At 39.0% G+C, this 27,955-nt stretch overlaps 1 protein-coding gene across 2 annotated transcripts; it reads right to left on the reverse strand.

The window, feature by feature from the left end:
- Positions 1-3,186: 3,186 nt before the first annotated feature.
- MYCT1 (MYC target 1) lies at positions 3,187-27,742 on the reverse strand. Of its 2 annotated transcripts, none has more exons than XM_074924637.1 (2): positions 27,550-27,742; positions 3,187-6,506 (listed from the first exon to the last, which is right to left on the reverse strand). In XM_074924637.1, the coding sequence occupies exons 1-2, from the start codon at positions 27,740-27,742 to the stop codon at positions 5,974-5,976; spliced, it is 726 nt and encodes a 241-aa protein (XP_074780738.1). In that variant the 3' UTR covers positions 3,187-5,973. The 2 variants fall into 2 exon arrangements, with proteins under 2 accessions (XP_074780738.1, XP_074780740.1); XM_074924639.1 differs by having other exon boundaries at positions 3,187-6,501; positions 27,550-27,662.
- Between the last annotated feature and the right edge of the window lie 213 nt (positions 27,743-27,955).

Here is a 27,955-nt window from a genome sequence, read left to right on the forward strand (position 1 = left end):
GATTAGGGGTGACTGAATCAGAGGACACCCTTTCAGGCATCTTTCAGGAACACTATCAGGACATTAAACAGCGTCAGACTTCACTTACTTTGCAAAGTCATGGTAAATCTTCCATTCTCCAACTTATTTGAATTAGTTGAAACCTCTCTTAACCTAGACTGAGCTTTCTCAGTCCCAGTTTCTCTCCTCTATATTTTTGGTTTTACTGAGGATAGCTCTGGCCTAGAGCAGGTTCCCTGGGTTGGTAGAAGTGACGAAAATGTGCAAATGCTTAACTCTGGTGTCTCAAGTTTAATTCTTTTTAAGCTAATAAATTTCAAACAAGGTTACATGATGTGGGAAAACATTTATTGTTCAATTTCCTTTTCAGAAGTATTCAATGCCTAGAAGAATTTAGAAGTCTTGAAAGATTTTATTTAGTGTATATACAAGCACCCAAAAATATGTTTTTCAGCATGCAGAAATTTTTACAGGACTCAGTTTTATATTACCCAAAATATTCAAAAATATCTGCATTATGAATTAGTGCATTGCAGAGTTATAAGTATTTTGCAAGGCAATTCAAAGTTTTACTAAATGGCATCTGTCATTTATTACTGACAAAAAGGTGCCTGTATCTTTCCATGACATCTACCCAAGAGATTACAGAAAAAAAATGGAAAAAAAATCAGTGCTTTGATGCTGGCAAACTAGTGCTGGGGAGCTTATCACATGCAACCCAATCAATTCCTCAGAGTGATTCTCTGGATAACAAAGTCGTCTTCTTTGTTACTTGGCAAAACAACAAAAGAATGGGTAGAAGATCTGTGTATTTTTATCACCATACTTATCCACAGAGAGAGATGGAACTTACTATGGAACTAAATAGAGAAGCACTAAATGTGGAAAATCCATCTAGAAAAACTTTAAAGGGAATTCTTCCCTCCTACAAAAATAAAAGATCACCAAGTTATAGAGCACAGGAACAGAGCATAGGCAGAGAGTGGGTATTCTCCTTGCCTCTTCAGTCTGCTTCAACTCAAACCCTATTCTAGTCAGTCTAGAGGCTAAAAATTCATCCCATTTCAGTGCAGAGCTTATCACTGGCAACTTCATACATGTCCAAAGAAATGCAAATTACTGCCAGCTGTGATTTGTGCTCTTGTCAAGTTGGAACAAGATAGCAGTGTCACCTTTCCTGTGTAGTCATCAATGTGCTGTCATAAAATAAAGGGGATCGATACAGATGCACGTCTGCCCTGAACTAGATAGGAATAATTTTGCATTCCAGTGCTTTTCCATACTGTCCCTAGTGATAGGCACATCAGACAGTTATGTCCTAAATCAGCAAATCCAATTTCCTGCTATCTCAGTCCCATCACTGTGCGCAATCCCTTTCATGATTAAGCTACTCTTGTTTAGAAGAGCTCCTTGCTCTAAAATAGTGCAACTGCTCTTCACAGCCCTCAGCACACACAATCACTTGATTCTGCTGCTAAATAGATGAAAACATGTCTCTGATGCGGAATGTCACCAGGAAAGCAGACAGCAAACATGTTTACTGAAATAGCTCTGTGATGCAGTCTGTGCCCATCAGACACTGCCACCCTCATGAAGTAACGTTGTCAGAAATTTGATGGGAGCCAAAAGCTTCCATAGAAGTTAAAAGCAGAAACGAGACATGCGAACCAGGCTTCCCTCTCAAGTTACTTCCTCGGGCTGCAAACTGTTTGAGGGAGTAACACATGGAATAACTCACAGCCCCCACCTAGCGCAGCGAGGCCAGGGGTACTCAGTGGAGTCACCGGTGCTGCTGCTACAGTGTGAAGCAGAAAACCAAGCTGGAAAAGTCTCCTCTTTGTTGCTCTGTGTGCTTCAAAAAGATCTGCTGGCAGCAGTAGTTCACCTGTTGACTGCTGCAGTAGTTTTCTCAAAACAGTCTAGCCCAGCTGGATGAAAAATACTGAGTCAATTCTAGTCACTATTAATATTCCACTGAAAAAAAGGTTAGGGTCCTGTCATCCTTATCAGCATTCAAAAAGGTAAATAAATAATTCCTCACAAAGTCATATAGAAAATCCAAACACTTGACCCCTTTGAGAACTCACTTTTATTAAGAGACACAAATGAAGATATAGGTAATTTACCTGAGTTTTAAAACACTTTGTAAGGCTGGTGTCTAGAATTTTGTTCTCTGCTTTGTGAAGTTATATAGGCACTGTTTTTACTTAATCTACTCTGGACTTGACAGGGGTAAATTTCCAATTAGAATTTTCTTTAATTTTTTTCCAGAATCTGTACTGCATCATAGACACCACCTAATTTTATCAAGTGCCTATAGGTCAGGGATCTGGCATGTGTCATTTCACCTCTGGGAGGATACTTCCAGTAAATGTAGTTTTCAGTTTATACTTAAGAATGGAAGTTGAGATGACTTAAAAACTTCATGGTAAATTATGAGTGAATTTTAAAGATTTGATTTGGCAAAGATGCTGCATGTTCAGTGTGTTAGAGTATGATAAACAGTAGCTGTATGAAGAGGTGATCAGCAGTTCTTCAGTAGGAAAAGTTCAAGGAACATAGCACAAGCTACTTTTGTAAATATGCTGGAAGATAACTATTCTCAGACAGAGGGTTGTCAAGTTTTGTCTCCTATATGAAACCAGAACTGGAGCAATTGTTCCTGTGCACATGGACAATAACAGAATAGTGTTTATGAAGAGAAGAAGTAGCTCTGTTCACTTCAGGACAAGGTGTCAGTATATCCAGAGGTTGATCAAAGCTCTGCCTATCACTCCCTATGTGATTCTGGGAGTACCTTTTTAATCACTACCTCTCATTGTGAAAATGTATTACATGCAAAATTATTGTGAAGCTTAATTCATTGCTTGTGAATGCTTTGCAATCTTAAAATCTGCAGTAATACATTTTTTTAAATTCAGCTCTTCTTTCCGGTAATAAAATTAAATAAAAGCCTGGAGAAGGCCATTATAATGAACAAGTATAATCTTCTGTATATCAAACACCTGATGATTCCTGAACCCCGCAGTTCAATTTGGGGGTTGACGGTGTACAATGTGTTTTGGTACTAATGCAATAAAATGTGCATGAGTCCATTTAAGGATGAACCTTATAATGATTGCCCATCTACTTAACGCAAACATTTGCTCAGACACTTTGTGTCTGAGGATTGAAGTCTAAGTACTTAGAAACCAGTGGATTTCAAATCTCTAAGCACTGTTATTTGTAAGAGACATTCTCACTTGCAGTCCTTGGAAGGTGTTCTCATATAGCAAATTCCAACTCTGACTTCACATAACGTCTTCGGCTTTGGGATGTCTCCCCACAGAAGCAGAGGAAGGACCAAGTCCTCATTCACACTTCCAACTATATCAGCTTGAATAATTAAAGATGATACTCTTCCTTTGAAAGCATCTTTTATGCAAGTCAACACATTTATCTTTAAGGAAAAATATGAACTTGAGATTATAGCATCTAACTTTATTTCACATTCTGAAGCTTCCAGGGTGCTTGCAAAACATTTATTTCAGACATTGTTTAAACTAGTAGTTAAGTAACTGACAGCCACATTGGTTATGCACCAAACAATCTGTGGTTTTAATCTCTCTAAGCCAGGGGACATAAAAAAATGTTTTGATATCCAGTACAGATTTTAGGAGGAAAAAAATACAGTACATTTAAGCTTCCCTTTCTACATTGTTTGCTAAATATAGTGTAATACACATAATAATATGCTGTGGCAAGTTCTACTGTAATGTAATGTGCATTTACAGTTCAGGAGTAAAAATTTACTCATCTATAATGATTTCCCTCTCAAGGAACAAGGAGTTTTTGGCCAGCTGGGTACACACTGTAGGACAAGTTGTGTCTTCAAACAGTCCACCAAACTCAATAAGCAAAGGGAGCAGGCTTGAATTCTGCTTTTCATAGGCATGTTAAAGTTCCAGAGCTGTTCCAGAGCTAGGACACTGTGTACACACTTGTGCATGCAATCAAGTTCACCAGACTCATAAGACTCTAAGTGAAAAAAATATTATTAATGAATGAAATACCACAACCTTCTTTCTCCAGAGGACTATTTTTTTAAGTCTGTAGCCTGAGACCAGCCAAATGCAGTTTTGCAGTCTTATCAGCAAGTCCTCAGTGTACTAGAACCCATAGCATCTGCAAAGAAATGCTCTGTAAACTCTGTAAATGGTTGTTCTTCTAGCAATAACATATATCTCTCCAGAAGGGAAAATGTTGCACACTAAAAGTAAAACAATGAAAGCTGGTCAGTAAATACATGCAAAATAATTTGCCTTTACAATAAGGAATATTTGCAGTTTACAGTAATGCTTGTAAGCTCAGTGTTTGTAGCAATATTTGCAAATGGGGTGATACTGGGCTGAAAGATTGCCGTTCAGAGACCAATACCAGTGCTTCTCGAGGGATGCTGAGTGTGGCAAAGGGATACATGATGCCAGTCTCCAAAAGCCTGGAAAGTAAGATGTTAAGCATTTTGCCTCTTCTCAAAAGCTACTGAATCTTTGTCCCTTCCAGAAGACAGATGGGGACTTGTTCTCTCTGCAGAAGCACAGGACCAGCCCCCTCAGGATCAGGAGTCCGGCGGCTGGTAGTTGCCCAGCCCTTTTAGGAACGACAGGCTTATTTGTAGGTGCAGAGTAGGACTGCTCCCCTACTTGTTGAAATTCTTTTCATGTTATTTAAACATGAAATACTTAGCAGGAAAGTTATACTGTAAGACTTAAATCAGTCTCCATTTGTCTGTGCTGTTCCCAAATCCTGGACTTCTCTCACATCAGAGCAATTAGTCTCTACTAAGCCTGACATGATACATGTATAAGAATCAAGAATATATGTTAGCCTCAACTAAATATTCCAACTTTACTTCATATCCCAGCTAATTGTACAATCTCAGTATTCAGCCATAGATGTTTAAAATCTTGCTTTAGTGAAAGACAAGATTTCACTGAATAATTTGTCAGGAAGAATTAAATGTTGGTACAATTTGAGAAAAACAATTTGAAATAAGGAAATGAGTAATCCCATAGCAAAACAGGAAATTTAATTTAAAAAATAGTTGTCATTCATGCTGCTTATCTTGATAACCAGAACTAGAAAAATGAAACATGAGGAGTTATGCTTGCATACAGCCTTACTGTGTATTAAAACGTGACTACCTGTTCTTCTGGCTGCAGACAGAAAATGCTTTAGAATTGTTACCATGCATTTAGTATGTAGTTCAAAACTTCTCTCTGCATGAAACTTCATATACTTCAACATTTTCCCAAACAATGGGATATTTTTATACAAGCAGCCCTAATACAGAGTCCTCTACAATCAGCAGAACAAGATGCCTGTGACCACAGCCAGGACTGTAACATTAAATCCTCTGCAAGGTCTGTTTATAAGGTCAGAAGCTGATCTATGGTTATAGGAAGAAGGTAGGTGATAGGAGGTGTTCTCTGAAAAATTAACATCCTTGGGAAAATACATAAAACCAGAACTACTTATTTCTTTTTTAAAACAAACAAACAAACAAAAAAAAAACCAAAACAAAAAACAACAACAACAAAATCCCCCAACAGAATAGTGAAATTTGCAGAAATGTATATATTAGTAATGCCTAACATGATCTGTTTCTTCAAGAAATGATCTCCTTTTTATGTGGCATCATTTTCTTTCCTCTAAAGTAAAGATGCAATGGTTACAATTAAAGATGCAACACTATAAATATTCAAGCATATGGCAGAGCAGTAAATTAGAGCCAGCAGTGCAATGAGAAGTGATCCCTTGGACAGTGGGATATTGCACTCTAAGAAATCTCCGCTACCTGCCTCTTGGCAATGTATGTCCCCTCCACAACAGCAGCCACAGACTTCTCAGAGATCTTCAGTATGCACAGAAAATTGTTGAGATGACTGAATTTCCTCCTAAAATGCACGTGCATGTTTGCAGCAAGGACCTAGCTCAGGAGTCTGGGAATGCTTTTATGATGGTTTCATAGGCAGGAGGGGGGGTTTGTGTGGAGTGGCAGATACGGAGGCTGTTGTTAGACCAGTGGAATTCGGGTCGACTTAAGCTGGTGGTGGTGCTTCCCACAAGGGTTGTGGTGGTATTTGTGGGAGTGAGGGTGATCAGCTGACTGTTCGTTTCCACGGGGAGAGGAGGACACTGCAGGAAAGGGTGGAAGGTGGATGCGCGGAAGCTTGACTTCCTGGGGAAAGAATTAGCTTGCTCCAAGGAAGCTTGCCTCTGGAAGGTGAGGCTGGCCAGGCTGAGATTGCTCCGGCGTTCGCAGCTGCTGTTGCGGTAAAATCCAGTCCTGCCAGTAGTGTGGCCATGGGATGAAGGTCTGGACCGACGGCTGAAGGCTGAGGAGCTCCCCTGGGAAATGTGGGCACTAGCTCTGCGACGGGACAAGCAAGTGAACAAGGCCCAGATGATCCCTCCAATCACCAGTCCAACCACCATGGACACTGTGAAGGCTATTGTTATCTGCTCTGAAATACAGCAAAAATACACAGCAAAGTTATTTCATTAACTCTGAAGGATTTTCCTGACAGAAAATGAATTGAAGATGGCAGCCTCCTTAAAAGATGAATAAACCCGAAGATCTCTATATGTAATACACGAACTTTACAACACAAACACAGCAGGTCATATTGCTCTCACTATATGGTATTTTTTCTTTAATTTGCATAATTCAACAACATCCAGAAAGTAGCTTGCATTTAATACCAGCTTCTGTATCAATTCAAGGAAAAAGTCTTTAGTCTCGCACAGAATCAGCCACCCATGAGCCCCAGGGTGTGTTATAAAACTGCCAAGCATTTGTTTCTGTGGGCAGTATGAGGTGTGGATTTATGCAGACTTCTCGTTCTGTTTATAGATGTTTATGTTCTATGTGTACATGTTTGCAGACTCACCTGTTACAACAGTGATGTAGCTTCTGCTGTGTCCTTAATGGAGTAAGCCTTGTATTTATTACAACATGAGACCACATCCCAGATACTTTAAATTAATGTAAATTACTATATCCTAAATGATTATGGTCAGAGATAGCCATTAGTAATACTAAGTCTCTTGAATATTTCCCATCCCCAATGCCCAATTTAAAGATACATTAATCTGCTATTAAGAAAAGTAAATAGCTCACTCTTTTATAAATGATTTCAAGAATTAAGAGATCTGAAAACAAAAAATAGCATGGCTGGGATTGTTTTCTCCCCCACATGGTTTCACAGTGTGGAGGAATAAGATTTTTTCTTGTATAAATCTAAGAATAGGACAGTTACTTCAGAAAACTTACATTTGCAACTGAGCACCAGTTTTATTGCTGTTCTGAAAAGTTTGAAGATACGCTTGTAAACCTGGATAAGGCCTGAAATGAATGGAAAACCTTTATAGATGGCCTCAAAATCCAAGAAGGGATTGGATCTCAAACAAGAAAGGACATTGACTACTGGTGGACCAAAGAGGGATTAAGTGAAAAAGAGTCATGGGACAGCTTGAAACATGATTATTCTGTCTGTGTTGTGTCGTGTTTGTGAAGCATTTCTGTTAAAAAGGAAACTGTATTCATTAGATAGATAAAGATGAGTAACTTCTATAGCATACAGAAGCACAGGCCAGCTAACGCTGATCACCATAACAGAAGGTTGTAACTCCAGGACTGGGATGCAGATGTTGGAGCCCAAAAGGGCAAGATGAGACTAGTTTCGAAGTTCTCTTCCAAGGTAATAGCTGTTGAAGAGTTTCCCCTGAATTTATGGTGCTGCACAATCAGTCATTTCCAGAACCTGAAATAATGACACTGAGACCAAGATGTGGGTATTAGCCAAAGCAGGTGGTGGAGAGGCAAAGAGAGCAAGTGGTCCAAGGGACGACCCTGGAGAGCAGCCAACACTTAGCAGAGGGAGAAGATTGGTGCCAGGCAGGACCAGCGGGACCAGCTTGCAGGCAGAGGCACCTCAGTATGAGCCAACAGAGACCCTTGTTTAAGTCAGGCCTCGGTCCTTCAACTTAGGGCAGGTCGCTGCAGGAGGGGGAAAGAAACATTTGCTTTCCTTCCGGCAGGGGAGATGTAAATGATTATCACTATAATTGCACTTTAAGAATTAGTTATTATTACTTTCTTTATTTACCTTCTTACTTTTCTCCCTTCAGTGAAAAATTATTAGCTATGTGATTCAAACTTGCAGTTGGGGAGAATTACCTCTGTGATCACCAGAAAGTTTAGCATAAAACTTTTGCAGGTTTCTGGGTGAGACCCAGAAAATCTAAGCACTAATGAAGCCACTGATATTTTGGATGACTATACAATCCTACTGTTGCATGATTGTAACCTTGATTTTCAGATAGGCTTCTAATGATGATCCTTTTCAAATGGGAATATAAAGCAAAGACGGGCGAGGATAAAGCATGGGCTATTTTTGCAGAGCACTGCTCACTTTTGGGAATGCTCTGTTGTGCTTTGTTCAGAGGCAGACTAGACACTAAAATATAATTTTTCATTAAGGCCTTATTTTTACACTAAAAAACTCTTGATTGGGCACACTAAAGTCAAAGGGTTATTGTCTGGTGTGCTTTTGCAAGAACCCAGAGGCAGCATCCTGCATTGCAACTCCTGGCTGCAGATCAGAGCTCCATTACCATAAGCAGCCTTCTGACAAACCCATCAAGATTCTGCCCTTTATAAAATATCTCCAGAGACGTAAGAGGCCTTATTGTGCTCCTTTTGGTCAGGAATACCCTATTATGCCATTTTAATGGGTTTAATATGTTCTGTTACTGCAAGTTCCTACTCATACTCCCAAAGGTGGGAAGGGAGACCCAGGACTTGGCCACCTCCAGTTGAGTAAATCCTAGGGAGTGCCCTAAAGACAGCACTTCCCAAGCACCAGACTGCAGTCGGAGTATCCCATGAGTACCTTCATGGCTATGGAAAAGTAGAACAGGCACTAATCCTTTCTTTCTTAGGCTAATTTCTCTTGCACCTCAGCTGGGCTGTTAGTTGTGTTATTATATTTTGAGATTGCCAAGGGATTCCCCCAGGCACAGGGTTCTCTGCTGTCACTTGATATCCCTGCTCCTGTTTAGGCTTTCTGCTCCAGCAGGGAGAGGGTGAAGGAGATCTCTGCAGGGCTCAGCAACCTTGAGCAGAAGCAGAAGCACAGCAAGCCACACAAGTGTACCTGGCCCTGGGGTTGCCATGCACTGTGGTGAGGATTTGTCCCTGCATCCCTCTAGCCATAGTTTTTACCACCTACACAATCAAACCAGCATTTCACACTGTTAAAAGCAGATGAAAGAATTGACAAAAGTATCGAGTGCAGATCTTCCGTCCTTCCCACGTGCTGGTCCCCTGTGCTGGAGGTACAGCACAAACAATTATGCCTTTGGATAATGTCTTCGTTTTCTTTACTTTTGTTGATTCTTTTATTTTTCTACTTCTATATGAATGTAAAAATAGAGGATCAAATTATTCCCTGGGGAAACTCAGCTGGGTTTACACTGACTATTGCAGTTGCCATATAGTACCCCAAATGCTCTCATTTCCATTTGGACCTACAATTAATCCTTTTGGTTCTTATTATAGAAATATCGCTAGACACATTGGTTTCAGACACTTTATTCTTTCTATTCCCAGACTGTTCCTGACTTCAGTGGGAACTGTGGATCACACTAATAGGCCAAACTTGCTTTTTGTTCACTCCCTGCAGAGGATGAATTTCACTGAAATGTAATTCAGTTCTAAAAACTTACATTGAAGAATTGTAAATCTATGCCTATTGATTTCCTCTTTAGAATGTTCAATGGTCACAGCCTTGAGGTACATTAGAGAAAATACTACCAAACAGAGAAAAAGATCAAAGGCAGAGTGGGACTTGCTGCACCTGGGATTTTGAGGGGAACAGCTGGCTTTCAGAGAGTTGTTTTTCGCTTCCTTAATCTGGGCAGTGCCAGGGCAGAACTAGCCTTTCAGGAGAGTCAGAGCAATACTGACACAAAGTGTGTTTCAAGGAGCCATTATAATATCTTGTGGTTTCCCGAGAGTTGTGAATGTAATTCTGCCCTCTGTTTTTAAGGAAAAAAAATAAAACAGGGCATAAGGGTGGGCTGCTGCCACTAAGAATAGCTCCCCACATGCTAGTCCCCTAAAAATGTTTTGATCTGTACATTTCTCAGTCTTCTTTATTTATATGCCATAACCGAAAAGATTTGGTACCACACTTCAGTCAATTTTCTCCACTCTTTAACACAAGCTGAGGTGAAGGACAAAGGTTTTTTTCAACAATGCAGGACAGACTTCGAGGTACAAAATCAGAAATAAAAAGATAAGAAAACAAAGCAACAGTATCTTAGCTACAGTACCTTTCTTATCTATGGTACTTCCAATGTGTCCATGCAAAAAAAGGTTGGAGGTTAGCAATACCCATGAATTCTGGATGTTACCCCCAGATCTGAACACCAAGCCAGCACATGTCTGTCAGCCCAACATCTGTCCAGATAAGGCAATTCCTTCTGAAGTCTCTCTGTTCCCTCCTCTCTGATTTCTACATGCAGCGTTAAGCAAATGCAGTGCTACAGGTTTGTACAGGGGATTATTGTCTCTGCTATGCAGAGCTTTTTCTTGGTTGTAGCAGCTTTCTTTAAGGCTTTCATGACTTTCCATGAGTTGTGTGTGACTTCAGAGCTGCTCTTCTTCTTTGTCAGAGAAGCGGCTGAGGGCCAGACCAGATCCATGAAGTGTTAGTATATATCCTATCAAGTTGATTGCTTCTAGCAAGTCTTTAACACTCTACGGAACCCACACAGGGGAAATTTGGACATGTTATCAGTAAAGATGATAGACTGGCTGATAAGGTGCTTTTCCTAGTTATGGCCCTGAAACAAATTCTTCCCATCCAGCCTGGACATCACTAGCAAGGCCGACTAAAGGGGATTCATACCAATTGGTAAGTCTTCTGAGAAGTGGACTGTGTTCTCTCCTTCCTTTCCTTGGGGTATACCTCACCAAAATTTATCAACACAGTCCCTACCTAGACCTGTCAGTCCCTGGATCAGTGAAAATCTTCACAAAATAAATTTGCTTTTTGTGATGGAGGATCCTGTCTCTACCATGGAGCTTATCAGGATCCTTGCAGACATACTCAGGTCAATCTCTTAATTCTGTGAGGGTTTAATTTACCTTTCATGTGTATGGACAACATCAGATAGAAAGACACCCCTTTGAATTCAAACCACATTTGCATTGAGGATTCATTTTCCCAAGAAATCTCTCTCTTGCCCTCAGCTCTGGCTGCGATGGGCTGGAACAGCATTTTGCTCCCCAAACTCAGGAAATCCTTGGGACTTGCACCTTTCCTATAGCCTTATGATAAACTCTCCAAGGCGTAAAGTTAAGGTCGGCACAAGATCTTCCTTGCCACATGCTCATAAATAAATTTGTAAAATTTTCAGCTAGCCAAGTATATGAAGGGATAGTAGTACCTTTCAATGTCATGTGAGTAGCAGCTTCATTAAGAGCATCTCAGAGCAAGAACCAGGGCAGAGCAGGGGAAGAAGAGAAAAAGTACTGAATGCAAAGAAAAGAGAAAAGGAAAAGCACCTTTTAGTCAGGCTGTATACGCATGACTTGAATGTGAAATTAATCTTTGCCAATAATAGCTAATAAAGTGAACAAAGAGCCAGTGAGCTTTCCAAGCATCTGTTCTGCTCATGCTATTGCTAAGCACAAGGGGGCAGAAAACACCCATAGGGTGAGATGATACCTACACATTTGATTTGATTTCTAGTGGGTGACTCTCAATCTTCTTTATGTTTTGAAGCTGTTACTTTTCTGATACTGCTTTATTAAAAGAAAAATATTTGTTTTATCTTAAAGTTATTAGAAGTGGTAAGGTAGCTTCTCAGCCAAGAATGATTCATCATTCAAACTCAGCTTTCTATAGAGATGTTTTACTTACATTAGAGAAAGATTCTGTTCGTTTATTTCAGCACTGAGAGTAATTTTCCCATTTTTCTTTTCCTCCACCTGCCCAAAATTAGCATTAGACTTTGTACACCTGACAAGCAAACTTTCTTCCAGCAAGCTTGTATGCAGAACATGCAAACTCATTGATTTCAGCTGTATTATCACTGCAGAACATACCACCATGTTGTATAGTGGAAAATAGCTATTTTTATCATTCGAATTAAAATTTTAGAATTCTAAATTTATTTACATTTAATTCTTTCCTTCTCACATTTTTGTGAGGTCCCTTCCCTTTATGTCATGTCATATGCTAGTGACTCAAAACTTGTCTAAGTGAGCCTTCCTCCCCATGCATGCACACTCTTGCACACAGACACATTGACCTGACCCAAAGCTGAAAAGCCATGACAACTAGTAGGGGGTTTGATCTCAAATACGGAAAAACCCAGCTCAGTCTCTGTCTCACCCTATATTTTTTCCTGGAATGAAAGCTCAGTGACAGAAGCTAGTATAAAACCTACACAAACCAATGTGTGAATATGTGAATTCATACCTGAACATTGCACAGCTTAGCATAGAGCACCAGCTAGCGTATTAAAGCATGAATTGCATTTTATAAATGACAAGTCTAGTAACCTGACTGGTAAAAATGGTTCAGATACTGTTTTACAGGAGCCTCAGTGTCTCAAGTTTCAAGTGATGTTACAGCCTCACTTGTGCAAAACCAGACAGGAGCAGCAAACCATCAAAGTTTGAACAAAGTCATAGTATCTTCCTACAGCTGTAGCAAACATGCTAAGCCAGACCTCTCCTCATGCATCCTGGGCAGTAAGTTTGGAAAGGAAGAATACACTGGGCCCAAAAAGCCAACACCTTTTCCCACCGTAGAAGGTTTGAAGTGATTTGAACTACTTGAAATTTTGTGCTAGTTCTACCTACTCCAAGAAAACTTTGTTTAAAGCTGGGGCTGGTATCAGTAGCCAACTCCTGTGCTGCTGTTGTCATGCTGAGTTCAAAACAGCAATTCCTCTGTATTTGACAAGTGTTGACATTACTAATATATCTTCCTGATCTTTGTCACTAATTGTATTAGCCAAACAGCTTTTCATTAATCATTTGTAGGCAGTCCATGATTCAGTTGGGTGGGTGAATCAGTTGCTGTGTAATATCAACCATCTGTGATCTTAGTCACGGCAAAAGCTTAAGAAAGGTCACACATAATTCTTGTGAGAAGAGTAAGAAGGTCAGGCTACCATACAAGGTGGTTCAGGTAGTTGTGACGTCCAGAAAACAAACAGACGAGGACAGTGGCATCTGGAAAACAGAATCTGTGGAAAAAAAAAAGCTGAAAGAAAAGCAGACTGTGCAGGACATGAGAACTAATAAAATAAGTAAGATAGGCTGTCAGAAACATCAGAAATGTGTCTGTGTTCAGACACAGCTTTCTAGAGGAATGTTTTATTCAACCGATGAGAGAGATCTTAGTGTAAGATTCTCTTCTGTAGCGTCAGAGGGTAATTCTCCCACTTTACCTAATAACTAAACAGTTGGTTTTATATGTACTGCAGATAGTACTGGCTTTAAAATAGAGCAAAGGAAATAAAAAAAGGTATTTCTATCTGTGAGTAGAGGTAAGAACTAGAATAGCTTGTGCATCTACCCCCATTAAATATTTTTTAAAACAGTATCAGTCAAGAGTTCTTGTAATATAGTTAATCCTGTCTTGAAAAAAGAAGGTGGAACAGATGACAGCTCAAGGTCCATACTGTCGTTATTTTGTGCCGTTTCTAAGGCTCAGGTAAGCAAATAGGCTCTGGAAGCATCTGAAAAATTAAGTAAATTACAAGGAAAAAAAAATGCAGTCTGTGCCCTTGGATTAATTCTTCGTGAAATGCAAAGGGTACGGCTCTTTATCAGTTAACTTCACAAGTAACCAACCTACCTAGGAACAAGATTGCCCTCTGCTGGAAATTAATGATGAAAATCTAAACAATACGTAAAACAATTCTAATAAATGAGTCAGAAAAAATTCCTAACAAGGAATATTCTAAAGAAAGATTAATAGGGACGTTAATAGTACCTCAAAACTCAGAAAAAAATAATTACATTGCCATAAACACTTAGGACTAGCATTTTGCAGAGGCTTTGAAAGTAAGGGAGACTGGCACAGCAGAAGTTTTCAGAAGCTTAGTGAGGTAAAGCTTGTATAGTTTGTAGCTTTGTGCAAATATCTGTGCTGATGGAAAAGCATGAGTCTGTTCTTAAACTCATGCTTCTCACCATCCACAGTGATGTCCAGAATGATCTCCATGCACCAGAGTACATTTGCTTTGTTTACTAATACCATAATTCATTGTGATAAAAAGCCAGAAGAGTGGAATATGCCATCTCAATATCCCACAAACTATGTCAGAGTTAATGATTTTCCCTTGATATTACTGGCAGTGATTTTTACTGGAATGATAAATAAAGAGTAATTGTAATAATCAGAAGGAAACATCCAAGATAAAGATGTCAGCATGTTTAATTTAATGCCTTTGGCATAACTATATAAAACAAAGCAAAGATTCCTTTATGCAGACAGAGATAGAAACTTTGTTACCACGTGGTTTCATTCTGATTCCTAATGCATTACAAAGACAGTAATATAATTTTGATCTTTTCTGCATGTGCAGCAAACAATCCCTCTGGCAAGACATTCTTACCAACCTCATAAAACCAGAGCATAGGCCTAAGCTATATGGCCTCTGCATGAACCTAAATCAAACAGTAAATCACAATTTGCCACGGTGAAATATGACATTATGGTTACTTAATTAATAAGATTATTTTACAGAGCTTGAAAATAAAACCATTTCCTATATGAACAGAGCATGAATGACTGGATTGAAATCTTAAAATTAAGTGGGATTTCCTAAAAATCTTAAAATTAAGGAGGAAATATCAAAGTATCTACGCTACATTTAAGAAAATGGAAGACATCCAAGGTTAGAACAGAGTACAAGGTTTTCAGGTTACTGGGAAGACTGTAGGGTAAGGAATACATTGAAATCATCCTCGGTCCCACCACAGCAATTCTGTTGTCTGAGAAGAGCCTGCCTGACCCAGACAAAGCTTCAGGTGGAGCTTGTCCTTACTGTGAGAACACACAAAAGGCCAGGAAGCCTTTATACTGAAAGTCCATTTCATCAGAACATAAAGAATATTTTAAAAGAGAGAAAACTCAGACTTACAAGGCACACTCTGTGTACCTTGAGATACTAGGTGTACTAGAAAAAAAAAAAAAAGACCACTTTTCAGCCTGCCCAGTACATCCTATAAACAGTGGTTCCAAATGCACGGCTTTTTGGAACTGCTGCAACCTCTGCACATTTTCCTCTGAGTCTCAAGTGTCACTTGCCATCACCTGAGAGGCAGGACCTTGTTTCTGTTCCTTGCTCTCAAGCTGCACAATCTCTCTCCCTGTACCCCTGCAACCTGCTCAGCTGTTTCCCAGGAGAGGAACAATCTCCCCTTCCAGGTTCCATCCCTCTTAATCTCAATTTTGAATGTACATCGTTTATTAACACAGACAAAATGAATGGTACAGATACGTACAGCACAGTATCTTGGCAGAAGCTGAAGGAAATCTACTGGGGTCCAAAACTGTAAAGTTTCTCAGAAAGTCTGTTCTCACTCAGAAATATACTGCCCTTGAAATACTACCACAGAGTACTCTGATGACAGGTCTAACTTGTGTATTGCTTGTTCAAAAATAGCCATCAATGAAAATAGTGTTTAAGTGTTCTACTTACAGTCTCCATTGAGATTGCTAAAACTAGGGACCTCTTCAGGTGCAAATTAAGCAAGCTGTAAAAAGTTGAAGAATGGGAGGAAGAGGAGCTCTCTGTAAACTGTGCTGAACACTGATCTAAAGTATCCAATAAACAAGTATTCATGGAGCAGGAAGATGGATCTGTATCTAAGTCAGATTTTCCTAATTTTTTCATTTCAGTAATACCTGAGCTATATTCAGTAATGCAGAAAATCTGCTACATTTATCTTATTCAAGGAACTGGTAGAATAATGAACATTTTGAGAATACAGAAGTAAAAACATATATGGTAGTACTGCACTCTTCAGTTAATTATCTGCAGTTCAGAAACTTGAGTGAGCTTTCTCCCGGTACTTCCTGTGTGACCATCAATCAGTTTCAGAGATTTCTCTTGTGTGAAATATATCTATGAATATCTCTTTCAGTGTGGGCCTAGGAGACCTAATTAAGTAGTACTCACCAGAATCTCTGTAACCACAAGCTGGTAAATGCTGGTATAATTTCTAAGTGAGACGATTACTGATCTGCAGTATTAGCCAAGTCTTGATGACCTAGCACAGGTGATCCAGGCTGGAGACTCAGTGTGAAGTGGGACATTGGTGCTTGTCCCACATGAGCCAGTGGTGTCTAGAAGGCTGCGTTTGCACCAGGCTGGTCCAGGTTCTATTTGCCTAGAGACTTCCACACTTCTCAATCAACAGAAGCATCAGCAGTCTCCTTCTTCACTTGCACTCTGCCTGCATAACATATGCACCTTCCACAGAAGCCATGTGATTGGCCCATCCTTCCACTACCCTGGATAACTGATAGACGGCATCAATATAACATATTTTTTTAAAGCAAATGATTTAAACTTAACAGATGTCAGTTATGAATTCAAATGTCTGAAATGGGGAAATAATTTTCTTCTGCAAATAAGATGTCAGAGAAGCAAGGCAGAGGCCTCAGCTGAGAAGCAGAAACTGCCCTAGCTGTTTGCTCCAGCAAGCATCTGTCAGAGCCCAAAGAATTTTTTGCATTGCATTGAACCGACTACTTTTTCTCCCCTAATTATTTTGCTGAAAATTTCCTAGACAGTATTTCATAACAATGCTGTATGTATTTGTAATTTTGAAATTTTGGTTGAGGTTATTTAACAGATAAATCTTAAAATATATTGTCACATTTTCAATACACGCAAATCAAACTCATATATATTGAGGAGATTTTTCTATCTCCTCAAGTTGAAGGGGAATCAATTATGTTAGAAGAATAATTCAGGATTGCTTGGTACAAACAACTACTATGCAGTAGCTTTCAAAATCTGAATAAGTACCTTTTATTAAGTTTGTATAGGAATTGAAGCTTTTAACTTGAAAAGCAGAAAAAAATGTTTGTTATATATAGTCTTTCCTGATTTTCTTCTTTTTTTTTTTTTTTCCCCAGATAAAAGGATAAGATTATGAAATTAAGATTATCTTACAATGACAAAAGGGTCAGTCTTGAGTCTTGATTTTACTTTGTGCTCTTCTTTTGTGATTGTGTACTTCTCATTCCATATCCATGCTTCAGATTTACCTTCTGTATAAGGGAGATGGCACCACTTACATCCACTCATTTGGCTCACAAAGATTTTTGATTCCTGGCTAAGTGAATGACAATGGTAAAATGGGAAGTTGTGTATAAATACAGAGCATTTTCCTTCAACAGGTTCTACAAGAAGAACTGAGGTAGAACCATCGTACCCACAATGTTCAGGGAACTAACTCATCTAAATATGAATCCTGCTTGGCTCTATGGTTAAGGATGCAACTACAGGGGGTTTGTCTTGGGGAGAAAGCACATTCACATGCCAACACATTCATTGATGTGGTGCTTGAAAGAAGAAAAATACTTCATCTCTTAAAGACAAGATTTCTGTATTTGATGGATAAATAAAGAATGATGTGACAATGAGCAGCACTGCATACTTAGTCAATGTAGTAGGTGTAATTGCCAAAATGTGTATGCACTGTGTGTTTGATTAATATTTAAATAATACTCTGCAGAAACTTGCCTCTTCCTTCTACTACCTCAGATCTGTGTCCTTCCTGCTAAAGATGGTTAAGCATTTGATAAATCAATGTCTCTGGAAGGGGGGGTGGAAAGGGTGGAGAAAGCAGGAAAAAAGCAGTAATTAGGATGCAACAAAACACAGCCTGAGGATGACAGACTCACTTTAAAAGAATAATTTATATACAAGGAAGAAGTCGTGCTCTGAATAGACAGCGTGCAAGAATAAGATTGGTCTTTCCTTTTCATCACATAGTTTGTTGCTTTCATCCAACGACAATAATGCTCTTTTCTTTGGGCTTGCCAGAATAAGGGCAAGAAAAAAAATATATCCCTCATTATTATCTACTTTTATCTCTCTGACAAGCCTGCACATAAGAGCTTGGAATGGATTTACATATTATCTTCCTAAATGTAAGGTCTGACTATTGATATAATCCCCTTTGCTTCAGTAATGGAAGTGGTAACTTTCACATACTTGTCGAATCTTTACGTAACTGATAGCAAAATAAACATAATCATATTAAATTTTGAATCATTTGATCCTTCTGACTCTTGAGAAATCAATATATGATTTATCTGATAAATTTTTTGGTAGGGTTTATACAAAACAATAGTCTAATAGTAGATAAAAAATCGTACCTCCAAAAGCTAGCTGGGAAATAAAACACGGTGTAAGGCCAAGACACAGTTCTGTCTCCTGAAGAAATCAGAGTAGGCAGAGTATGTTTAGGTTTGACATATGACCTCGACTCCTGCCCCTGATGGTGTGAGCACAGAGGAAGTTCTGGCTTCCTACAATAGTTTGGCACCAGCGTACGTAGCATTGGAAGGTGCAGTGCAGTATCTCTTGCCTGGCTGCTTCAGGCTCTGTGGAGCAATACTGGAAGACAATGAAGCACACAGACACAGCTGCTCCAGCAAAGAGTACTGCCACAAGCATCAGAAATCCAACTGAAAAGCTGCATACAAATCAGCCCTTCTCAAACACGGCTGAGGGGGAACAGAGACATGTTATATCCTGAAGCTGAGAGGGGGAAGATGAACAATGTCTTTCTTTTTGATTACATCAGAAGTCATAGATTTATTTCTTGTTTGGTATAAGAATATTTCTGGAGGACTTCAGAAGAGGAGCCAGGTACCCTGAATGTTACAGAAGAGTGAAATTCACTACTGTCATGTTGCCACTGAAGGGCTGATGTTCAAACACACTTGCTGCCACTGCTTAATGCCTCACCATCACATGCAATCTTTTATCTTCCTTCAGTTAACCCCACACCTAGTTGCCATTTTTGTCAGTATTAGCACTATTTATATGAAAGCTGTGTCTGGTTTGAGTCACTAGCCCAGGCTGCTCTGCTGTTGCCTTGTGACACATCCCAAGTCAGCTCACACTGTGGTCAGGGCATCTGGAAACAGGAAGATCTTCTGGTGACCTTGACCTGGTAGATATGACAATAACCCTCTTCCTTGTAGAGATCTTAACAGGCTCAGGCAGAGGAAAGGCAGTATGTGTGGGTCTCCCTTGCCCCTGCAGCCCTCTAGCTACCATGATCATTATCAAAATCATGTGAAACACTTAAATGAACTTCTGATCACTTGAGCAATTGCGAAGTAATTTAGTTATGTGACATCTTCTACATCTCAATCACAGGATTTTCATGTAGACCAGTATCTCATCTGAAGGCAAAAAAAGAGATTGCCATTAGACAGGGGAAATGTCTGTTGCTCCAGAAGCCATGCAGCAAAAGTTACTCTAATGCTGCTGGGCCTGGGAGGATGCACAACCCTACAGCCTTCTCCAAGAGGTGAAAAAAACAAATCTGTCTCAGTCCCTATATAGGTGAAACAGAGTTTTATTGGTGTTGCCATTATTTGGTTTTGTCTGTGTACTATATTATCACAGTCTGTCTAAGGTCCCATATGTGGCATTTGTAACAGACAAAACCAAAACTGGTCCCTGTCCTAAAAACTCTGCTGAGTTCTATAGGATTTTTACAGTCTGATTTCTGCAATTTCACCATGCAGATACATTGCAATTATTCTTCATCAATATGAAAAAAATTACTCATTCAGGTGAGATCTTAAGTTAAGCAGTCTGGAAATATGGTTCACTATTAAATTTGCAGCATCATGTAACATTTCGCTGAGGAGCAGGAGTGAGAACTTGTAGATACACTATATTGAGACTGGTATTATGAAGGGAAACACTTCAAGGATGTAACATTACCTTAAAGAACTCATTGTCTTTCATAGTGTGGCTTAAATGTATCATATTTGTATCTGTGTTGTACATCTGCTCCTCAGATAAATGCACTTCAGAAAAACGGAGTGTGTTTGCAGGAAGGATTTGCAAAACCAGAAGGCTTTCTCTCTGTCTGTGTGTCACATTTTACCTCATCGGCTTTCTCTTGACAACACTCTTACGAAGCAGCACAGGGAAGTTTTGTCTGTTTTTCAGATAGGGACCTGAAATGTGGAGGAACCTTGTTGTCTCACCTTCCAGAAACCCAACTAAAAATCTGACTCCCAGTATGCTTATTTCCAGAAACATCTTTTGGGGGATCCAACCTGCTATAAGTTCAAGCTGACCATAGGAAAATAATTCTAGTTTCTCAGTGAATTTGGGAAGGATCAATGTGTTTTACTCCATTATAGGATTCTTACCTCAGGAGTCTGAACACATGTTGAAGCTGACAAAAATTCTGTGTGGTGTTGGCAAGTTTCTTGTAGAGTGAGTGGGAAGAGGCTTTATGTCACCATTGCCTTTACTTAACACATCTACACAGCCACTAAAGCAGGTGTGCGTGCAGGTGCATTATTAGATAGAATTGAGGAAATCTGCAACCCCAAGGACGTGGTCTGTCTGTACCAGACTGACACAAAGGGGTATAAGCATACTCTACTTCTTTCTGCACTATACCTTATATCATGTGCTCACACCATTCATACAACTAGAAATTTCTAGTGTAGACCACATTTTGCACATATTTTAGAGAAATAATTCTCTAATTAGTCCATCTGATCAATACCTTCTGGGCTAAGAAACAGGGAAAAATTCTTCAAGGCTACATTTTTCCACCAGTTTTCCTAGACATCTCACGCACCAAATTCTGAGAGATTTCTGACTAAACTAGGAAATGCATCCTTCCTTCCTATTTATTATTTTATGTGTTAGACTTCTTTTATATTTGGTTGTACAAATCCATATACCACTGACATGTTCTAGAACCAGTGAGGGCATTTGGATTATATGCTCTTCAAAACAAGTTTTTTTTCTGCTATCAGGACATGTACTTGGCTGTGAAATGGGAATGAAAGACAAGATGCTCTTTGTTATTAGAGGTCTTAAGGGTATGGAAAGGTAGCTTTGGAGATGTACAACTCTTTTTGTAAAAAAAGCTTGAATAAGTAAAGGAGAAAGCATTAGTCAGATGGAAGGTTAGGCAAGCAATAAAGAACTAGCAGGGCTCTGGAAAATCTATAACAAACCTGGAAGTATGAGCCATTTATTTGACAAGAAAAGATAGATGGGGAGCTGGAAGAAGGGTTTCTTCACCTACAGCTGGCTCTCATATTAACTCCACCATGAAGGGAACAGAAGTCTGCTCAATGATTTGAGTCCTTTAATATCACACCCCATGAGGTAAAGCACTGAGTTGCAAGCCTGAGTGATGGATCAGTATCCCTGATGAGCCAGAAGCCAGACTCTGAAATCCAAGAGTCAAGCAAACAGACTTATTAAGGTAGTGCACGGTAAAGCACTCTGGGAAGTCTGAGCAGGAAAGTAGTCACTGTAGATGTAGTCAGTGTATGCCAGATGGGAAGATGCAGATTCAGAGTGAAGACTACATTTTATATATACAGCTATCTGTAACATGGGAGAAGTATTAGTACAGGATTCTCAAACTCAGATATATTCTTTCAGATACGTTTGACCACCAAATCTATATGGATCATGCCTCACTCTGATAATACTTGCTGGAACCATTCTGTTCCTTTCCCTCTCACTCACCATGTATTAAGGAATTTGGCCTCTTTTTAATTTTTATTCATATTGGGTAATTTTATCTATTTGTATATCATTTTAACTACATGCAAAAAGGCAATGAAGTAATTAAAATTTGACAAAGTCATTTATCACTGGAATACAATTTTCATTTATTGTGTCCAGTAGTATTATGAATGGAGACTAGCTTACTTAGTCATAAAAATAGTGTGGTTGGGGTCCTGACAATACTCATATTTGTGCACTAAAAGGCTCTATCCTAATTTTCAGTCTCTCTTTTCTAAATGGAACAATGTCCTACAAGTTTGGGTAAGCACTGGAAGGAATTATTCCCTAAAACACTAGAGCAGTACTGCACCATATGTTGGAAGAAAGCATTTTGCCTCTCCCTCTGTTCCCCAGTTGGGGCTGCTTCTAACAAAAGGAGTATGTAATGTATGAAGTTGTCTGACTCCAACAGAAAGATTTCAAAAGAAAGAGGTTCACTTGCTCACATCCCATTTCCAAACTTCTACAGGCATCAGTGATCTTACCCAAAGACTGCAGAAAGAGATTATATCTCCTGTGAAGACATGTATTCCTCATGCTATGAGATCCTTATGTTGTGTGATACACTGCCAAGTATTGCACTTTTAAAATCAATAGAGTTTTCCAAAACACAGTGACAAAAGAGATCAACTGCAAGAAAAAATTCCAGTTGATGCAGTGTCTTCAATCACCTTGCTCCGTTTTGGCTGATTGTCATGAATTGAAAGACCAGGAAGAATATGCACACCCAGGTGAAATTTTGAAAAGGCAGAAAAGGGAATGGAAGAGAAGAAAAATAGCAATTCAGGAAATGCATCCTTGAGGTTGATACTGCACCTGGATCCAAGGCTCTAATTTTGTTGTGTTTTCCTCCTACTTTGTTCCACTTCAACTCTGAATATTTTCTCTACTAAGAAAAAAATATCCAGTGGTGTAAAGCATCTACAAGTGGATCTATTCTTTCTTCCTCCTGCCTGCCAGCAAAGGAATTGCATCTTCACCTTAATTAAGCCCTCTGCCCTACTAGCAATGTCCAGTCTACCAGGATAAAGACCCTCTGGGGTACTCTGGATTATATTGGTGTTTTCCAGCCATCAAACTAGGAAGAGTAGTTGCCTGATAGAAGCTATCACTGCCACATTTGCTGTCAAGTGATCTACAGCTGGCTCCAGATTGTAGCCTTTGTGTCTCCACATCTCCAGCAGGACAGCTGAGGCAGCTCCCGAAGTCTTCATTTGCTACTGCTAAAACTAGACTGAAAGGGTACAAAGTGTGTGAAGAGGAGCAAAGGGAATGAGGAGAGACCACCCAGTGGGTATGCTGGAAATGCACTGACAAGTCACCAGAGTAGAAGCCAACATGCTTAACCTGGTCACCACACAGGTAGCCGAATGCTTCTTTTCACACTTGCAAAGAACTGGACTGTATTTGCCGCTGTTGCTTCTACTCTGCCATGGCTACCACCCATGAAGGATCCAAGAAGAAAAGTCAGGTCGCATGGCTGACTGGATTGGACTTTCCTGTGTTCAATGGCTGTGATACTGTTCATGTCAGTGCTGCCCTTCATAAATTCATAAAGAGAATAATGCAAAGTCCTTAACCACCAGTAACATGATACCACAACAGTGTCAGATGTTAGAATATGTTCATCCCTAATGACCATCTTCAGCAGAGTATATAGTCTGACTTCTTTCAAGCAAAAAAAGACACTTTAATGAGAAGACCAGTGGGCTGAGGGATAGACAGGGCAGAATTTGACATTATATTTAAAACCATGAGTTCATTTGTAACTTATAAAGTCAATACTTGGATTATTAGTGCAAGGCAGTTTGTAATCTTAAAATGCTGAAAGCCAGCTGATATATGGCATTGCTTCTACACACTCGACAAATAACACCCTGGATTCTGATCAAGAAAAGAAAAAAATGTCCTTAATGTTTTTAAGGTATTAAATTTTAACGTTGCATTTTTAGATAGATTCTTGAGTAAAACAAGACTGAAGGATAGTCTAGGGATCTAAGTTTGTGTTGATTAATATCTGTTTACACTTTTTGTCTCTCCTGATGTCATATTGATCAAATGTACTATTTAAATTCAATTTCCTGATCTGAAAGCATATTACTATCTGCACTGGAGAAACAGGATTATCTCTAAGCCATTTATTGTATTTAATTGTGTGCGACTGAAAATGCTTTTAGGAATTACAAGAAATGCACTCCTGGTTAAAATGGAAGCATCCTTGATCCCTCTGTTAACTTACAAATCAAAATTAACTCAATTAAGTCTATATTAAAACAGTAAAAAATGAGATTAGTAGTTGATGGATGGGTACCAAACCCTGAATTTCTCACTCAGCTATTGCCAAACCTCCTTTAGAAACTACCAATAAAAAAAATAATCCAGATTCTCTGTCTACAGTCCCGTGTGATACCAACGATGCTGCAGTTCAGCAGAGGCTATCTTTAAGTGCTTCTCTTCCTACCTCTGTCAAAGTACCATACTATGGATTCCCACTACACAGGAAGATAACTGAAGGCTACATAGCTTCACAGAGATGGCACCCGAAACAGATGAGCTCCTGCATCCTTGCGGTAGCTCAGACAACTTGTCTGAGACAGGCACATATAACTACAAAGACTCTGCACAACATCTGTAGTAGGGAAGAGCTCCAGCAAAGTGAGAATTGGAATCCTCATTTTGTGCTTGTGACACATTACACAGAGGATATTTGCTGACAGGGCCAGGACCACTGTTGTGAAACTCATGATCTTAAACTAGAAGAGGAGGTTAATTTTTTTTTTTTTTTCATTAGAATTTATTTTAGGCCAGCAAAACTACTGGTTTTCTTCTTCCATTTTACTCTGCTGCATAATTTAGCATTTCAAAAATACTGCAGAATGGTGATGGTGAAGACTGAATTCAGAAGAATTCCTGCAGTATCTGCAGCTACACAAGTTATCGACTCTCCAGGCTGTCACTGACTCTACACCAAGCTTTCAAGAAAGTGTGTTAATTTTTTTTTTTTTTGTATTATTATTATTATTTGTTAAGGTCTTTGCATGAATATTGAGAGATGTTTATATTACTTATGTAATTCATACAGCATGACTTGTATCAAGGTGTGTATATGTTGTTATTTATGCACATTTTCACTAGCCTGGAGCAGTTGTAAAGATTTATATGTGCTCACACATAAATAAGCAGAGGCCAGTTTAGTTTATTCATTGTTTTAAAATTCTTAGTCACTTTTAAGATGCTATTGTGTGAAGTTACCACTGGAAACTGGACAGCTTCAGAAAACAGGATGCCTGCATATTTTCCAGATAGGCAACCAGTTGTTAAGAGAATAGACAGTTTATAAAACTGTAAGAGATTAAATATCATTATGAATAATTGCTTTAACAATTTTTACAGCATTTATTTTTTTTTCTCAGTTTGTCCCTCTCAGCAAACCTTTGCAGACATGTAGTTTACACTTTGGCTGAGTCCATGGGAGTTGCTGAGAAGTCACACATGCATGGAAAATGATCTGCATCTTGGTAATGTATTCACACTCCAAGTACTACGTAGTGCGTGGCTTAAAAAAAACCTGTAACAGCCTGTAAGCCATATCCTGAAAAATCACAGTTTGAAGTACTACATTCTCATTTAATAAAGAACTCCATTTTATGTATATCTAGTATGTGTAGTTTTCTGTTTATTTCAGGTCATATATCTCCACAGATGTCAGAAAATACACCTCTATCATTTTAAGTGAAGTTTCCTCACAGTGAGCTTGTGTCAGTCATTGTCTTCTGACATAAACTATATAGTGCCCCTCCCCAGTCTACAACATATGATATGCCTACAGGACAGGAAGAGGAAATGCTGTTAACTCTTCTAAAAGCTAACAGAAAAATATGAAAAACCTGAGGCATCTTCCCTTCCCAGGACCATGCAAGATCCTCACAAAACCTCAAGCTGTGAGGTTCATCTGCTGTCAGAGCATAAGCAAGTTGGAGGCAATCAGGGCTGGGTATAGTATCAGTGCCTAGCAAGCCAGGTGGGCAATGCTGGCTCTGTCAGCAATAGACAGGTCACGTGTGTCCTGCTCTCTGTTATCAAATGCAGCTCTTAATACTGGAGGACCGGTTTGGCACACCTGGAGAAGTACCTTAAATGGAACAATAGAGTAACACCAGCACCAGCAGGGCCAGCCGCATGAAACATGCTGTGGAATTTAAAAGGTCGCTTCTTAGCTTTTTTTGACTCTTCATGGAGATGAAGAACACCTTGCCCACAGTCTAAGCAGTATGGTTAATAAATTCTTAGAGGTTCACATAACTTTGCTGTTTCTTGTGTATGTTTCCATGACAGCGAAGAAATAATTCACCTCAGAATCGGCAGCTACAAAGGGCAGCACCTTTTACACAAGGATTCTTAAAGTCCATGTTGATGAGAGCACTTTCATTTTTGTTCTGAAAGAGCCATTTTAGAATTATATGTAGTTCCACTGTACAAAAATGGTAGTTATTCTTCAGACTCCAGCAGACAACATCCAGAAAACAAGAGACTCTGAACAGTAATAACAGTATTTTTTCCTCAGTTATTCTATAGATTTGTGAGATCTGTAATCTCAAAGATGTTCAGTATCATTACTCTACCCTTTAGCCCAAGACACAAAAATGAAGTGAGCTGTTCATGCTCTCCCAGTAGGAAAATATATGTCACTGCAGGAAACATGTGGATGGCATTTGACAGATTCTTGTTTCTTATGCTAAGGAAGTGAAGGAACTTATTTAAATCTTCTTGTATAGTTATTTTCCACTCTTTTCCCAGGGCACTTCTATACAAAAAAAGTCCTATTTTGATAACGAATCTTATTTTTTAGTTTTAGATAGTGCACAGATTCTTGGAGGGGTCATTGCTCAATAGCAATAATAGACAAAAACAGATCATATGAGTTATGCTAATACTAAATGCTAATAATTGTTAATGTTAAATATAGCAAGCAGTAGAACTTTTTGAAGGGAAAGGTTCTCCATAGCTGTTGCACAGAATCTTTTAGGATCAAGTCACTGAATCTAATTACCTTGAGTGAATTTTATTGTAACATATATTTCCACTTCACACTCTGTGTGTTTCAGTTAATGAACCATTCCCAGGTTTGGGTGAAAGAAAACAGTCTTAATGGATAATAATCAAAATACACATTGAGGAAAAAGTCAGGAAAATCTGATCATGAGGTACCACAACAAATTACAAATCATTTTTAATTTTGGAGAAGAGTTTATTCCAAAGGTTGCAACACATTTAGTTTTGCTATTTCTTTTTCATTAGAGGATGAAACAGGTCATGTCTGCTGTGTAGGTACATCCATTAAATGGCTGAGAATGTCTACCTGATCTGAAACATACTGAAGTCAATAGACACCTTTTCAACTGACTTCAGTAATGAACTTTGTCGAACAATCAATTCTGCCCTGGCAAATCCTGTTGTCTTGATTAGTTTAAAATCATGATAAACTCTGTCAAAGAAACATTTGGAAAACAATCTTTTGCACTGCAAGAAATACAAAATCTATTTATTACTTTCTGCTTTCAACATGAAGCGTGAAAGTATCTACATGTATTTTTTAAGGCAGTCACCAGTGAATCTCAGCATCTACTTTAACAATATTCTAGGAAAATGAAACAAAATGCTTACCCCAAAACTTTGGTGGCCATGTGTTTGGAGAGTAAGTGCTGTTTCTATCCATAACATCCAAATAACAAATATAGAATGGTATGTCCACAGAGGAGCAATGGGTTTCTGAACGTTTGAGATTTAGCAGTAGAAGCAATGCTTTTGTGCTGCCAGTGAACTCTGTTGTTTGCCTGAAAGGAAATGGATGTATCATGCTTCCTGCTTGTGGACTCGAATTAGCAAGTGCTCGCCTTATCTTGGAACACCACATGGTTCCCTAGACAGGGAAACAGTTTCCTTCTCGTCATTTCCTCAGCCAGAGCAAATTGACTCAGAACAATACCAAATCTCTTCCTTCTCTGAAACTTTTTGAACCTCAAAATGTCCAGAGATAGAGAGATGAAAATTCCTTTCTCTTCCCTTTAAT

Source organism: Athene noctua, chromosome 1 (genome assembly GCF_965140245.1).
Source record: "Athene noctua chromosome 1, bAthNoc1.hap1.1, whole genome shotgun sequence".
Taxonomy (NCBI): domain Eukaryota; kingdom Metazoa; phylum Chordata; class Aves; order Strigiformes; family Strigidae; genus Athene; species Athene noctua.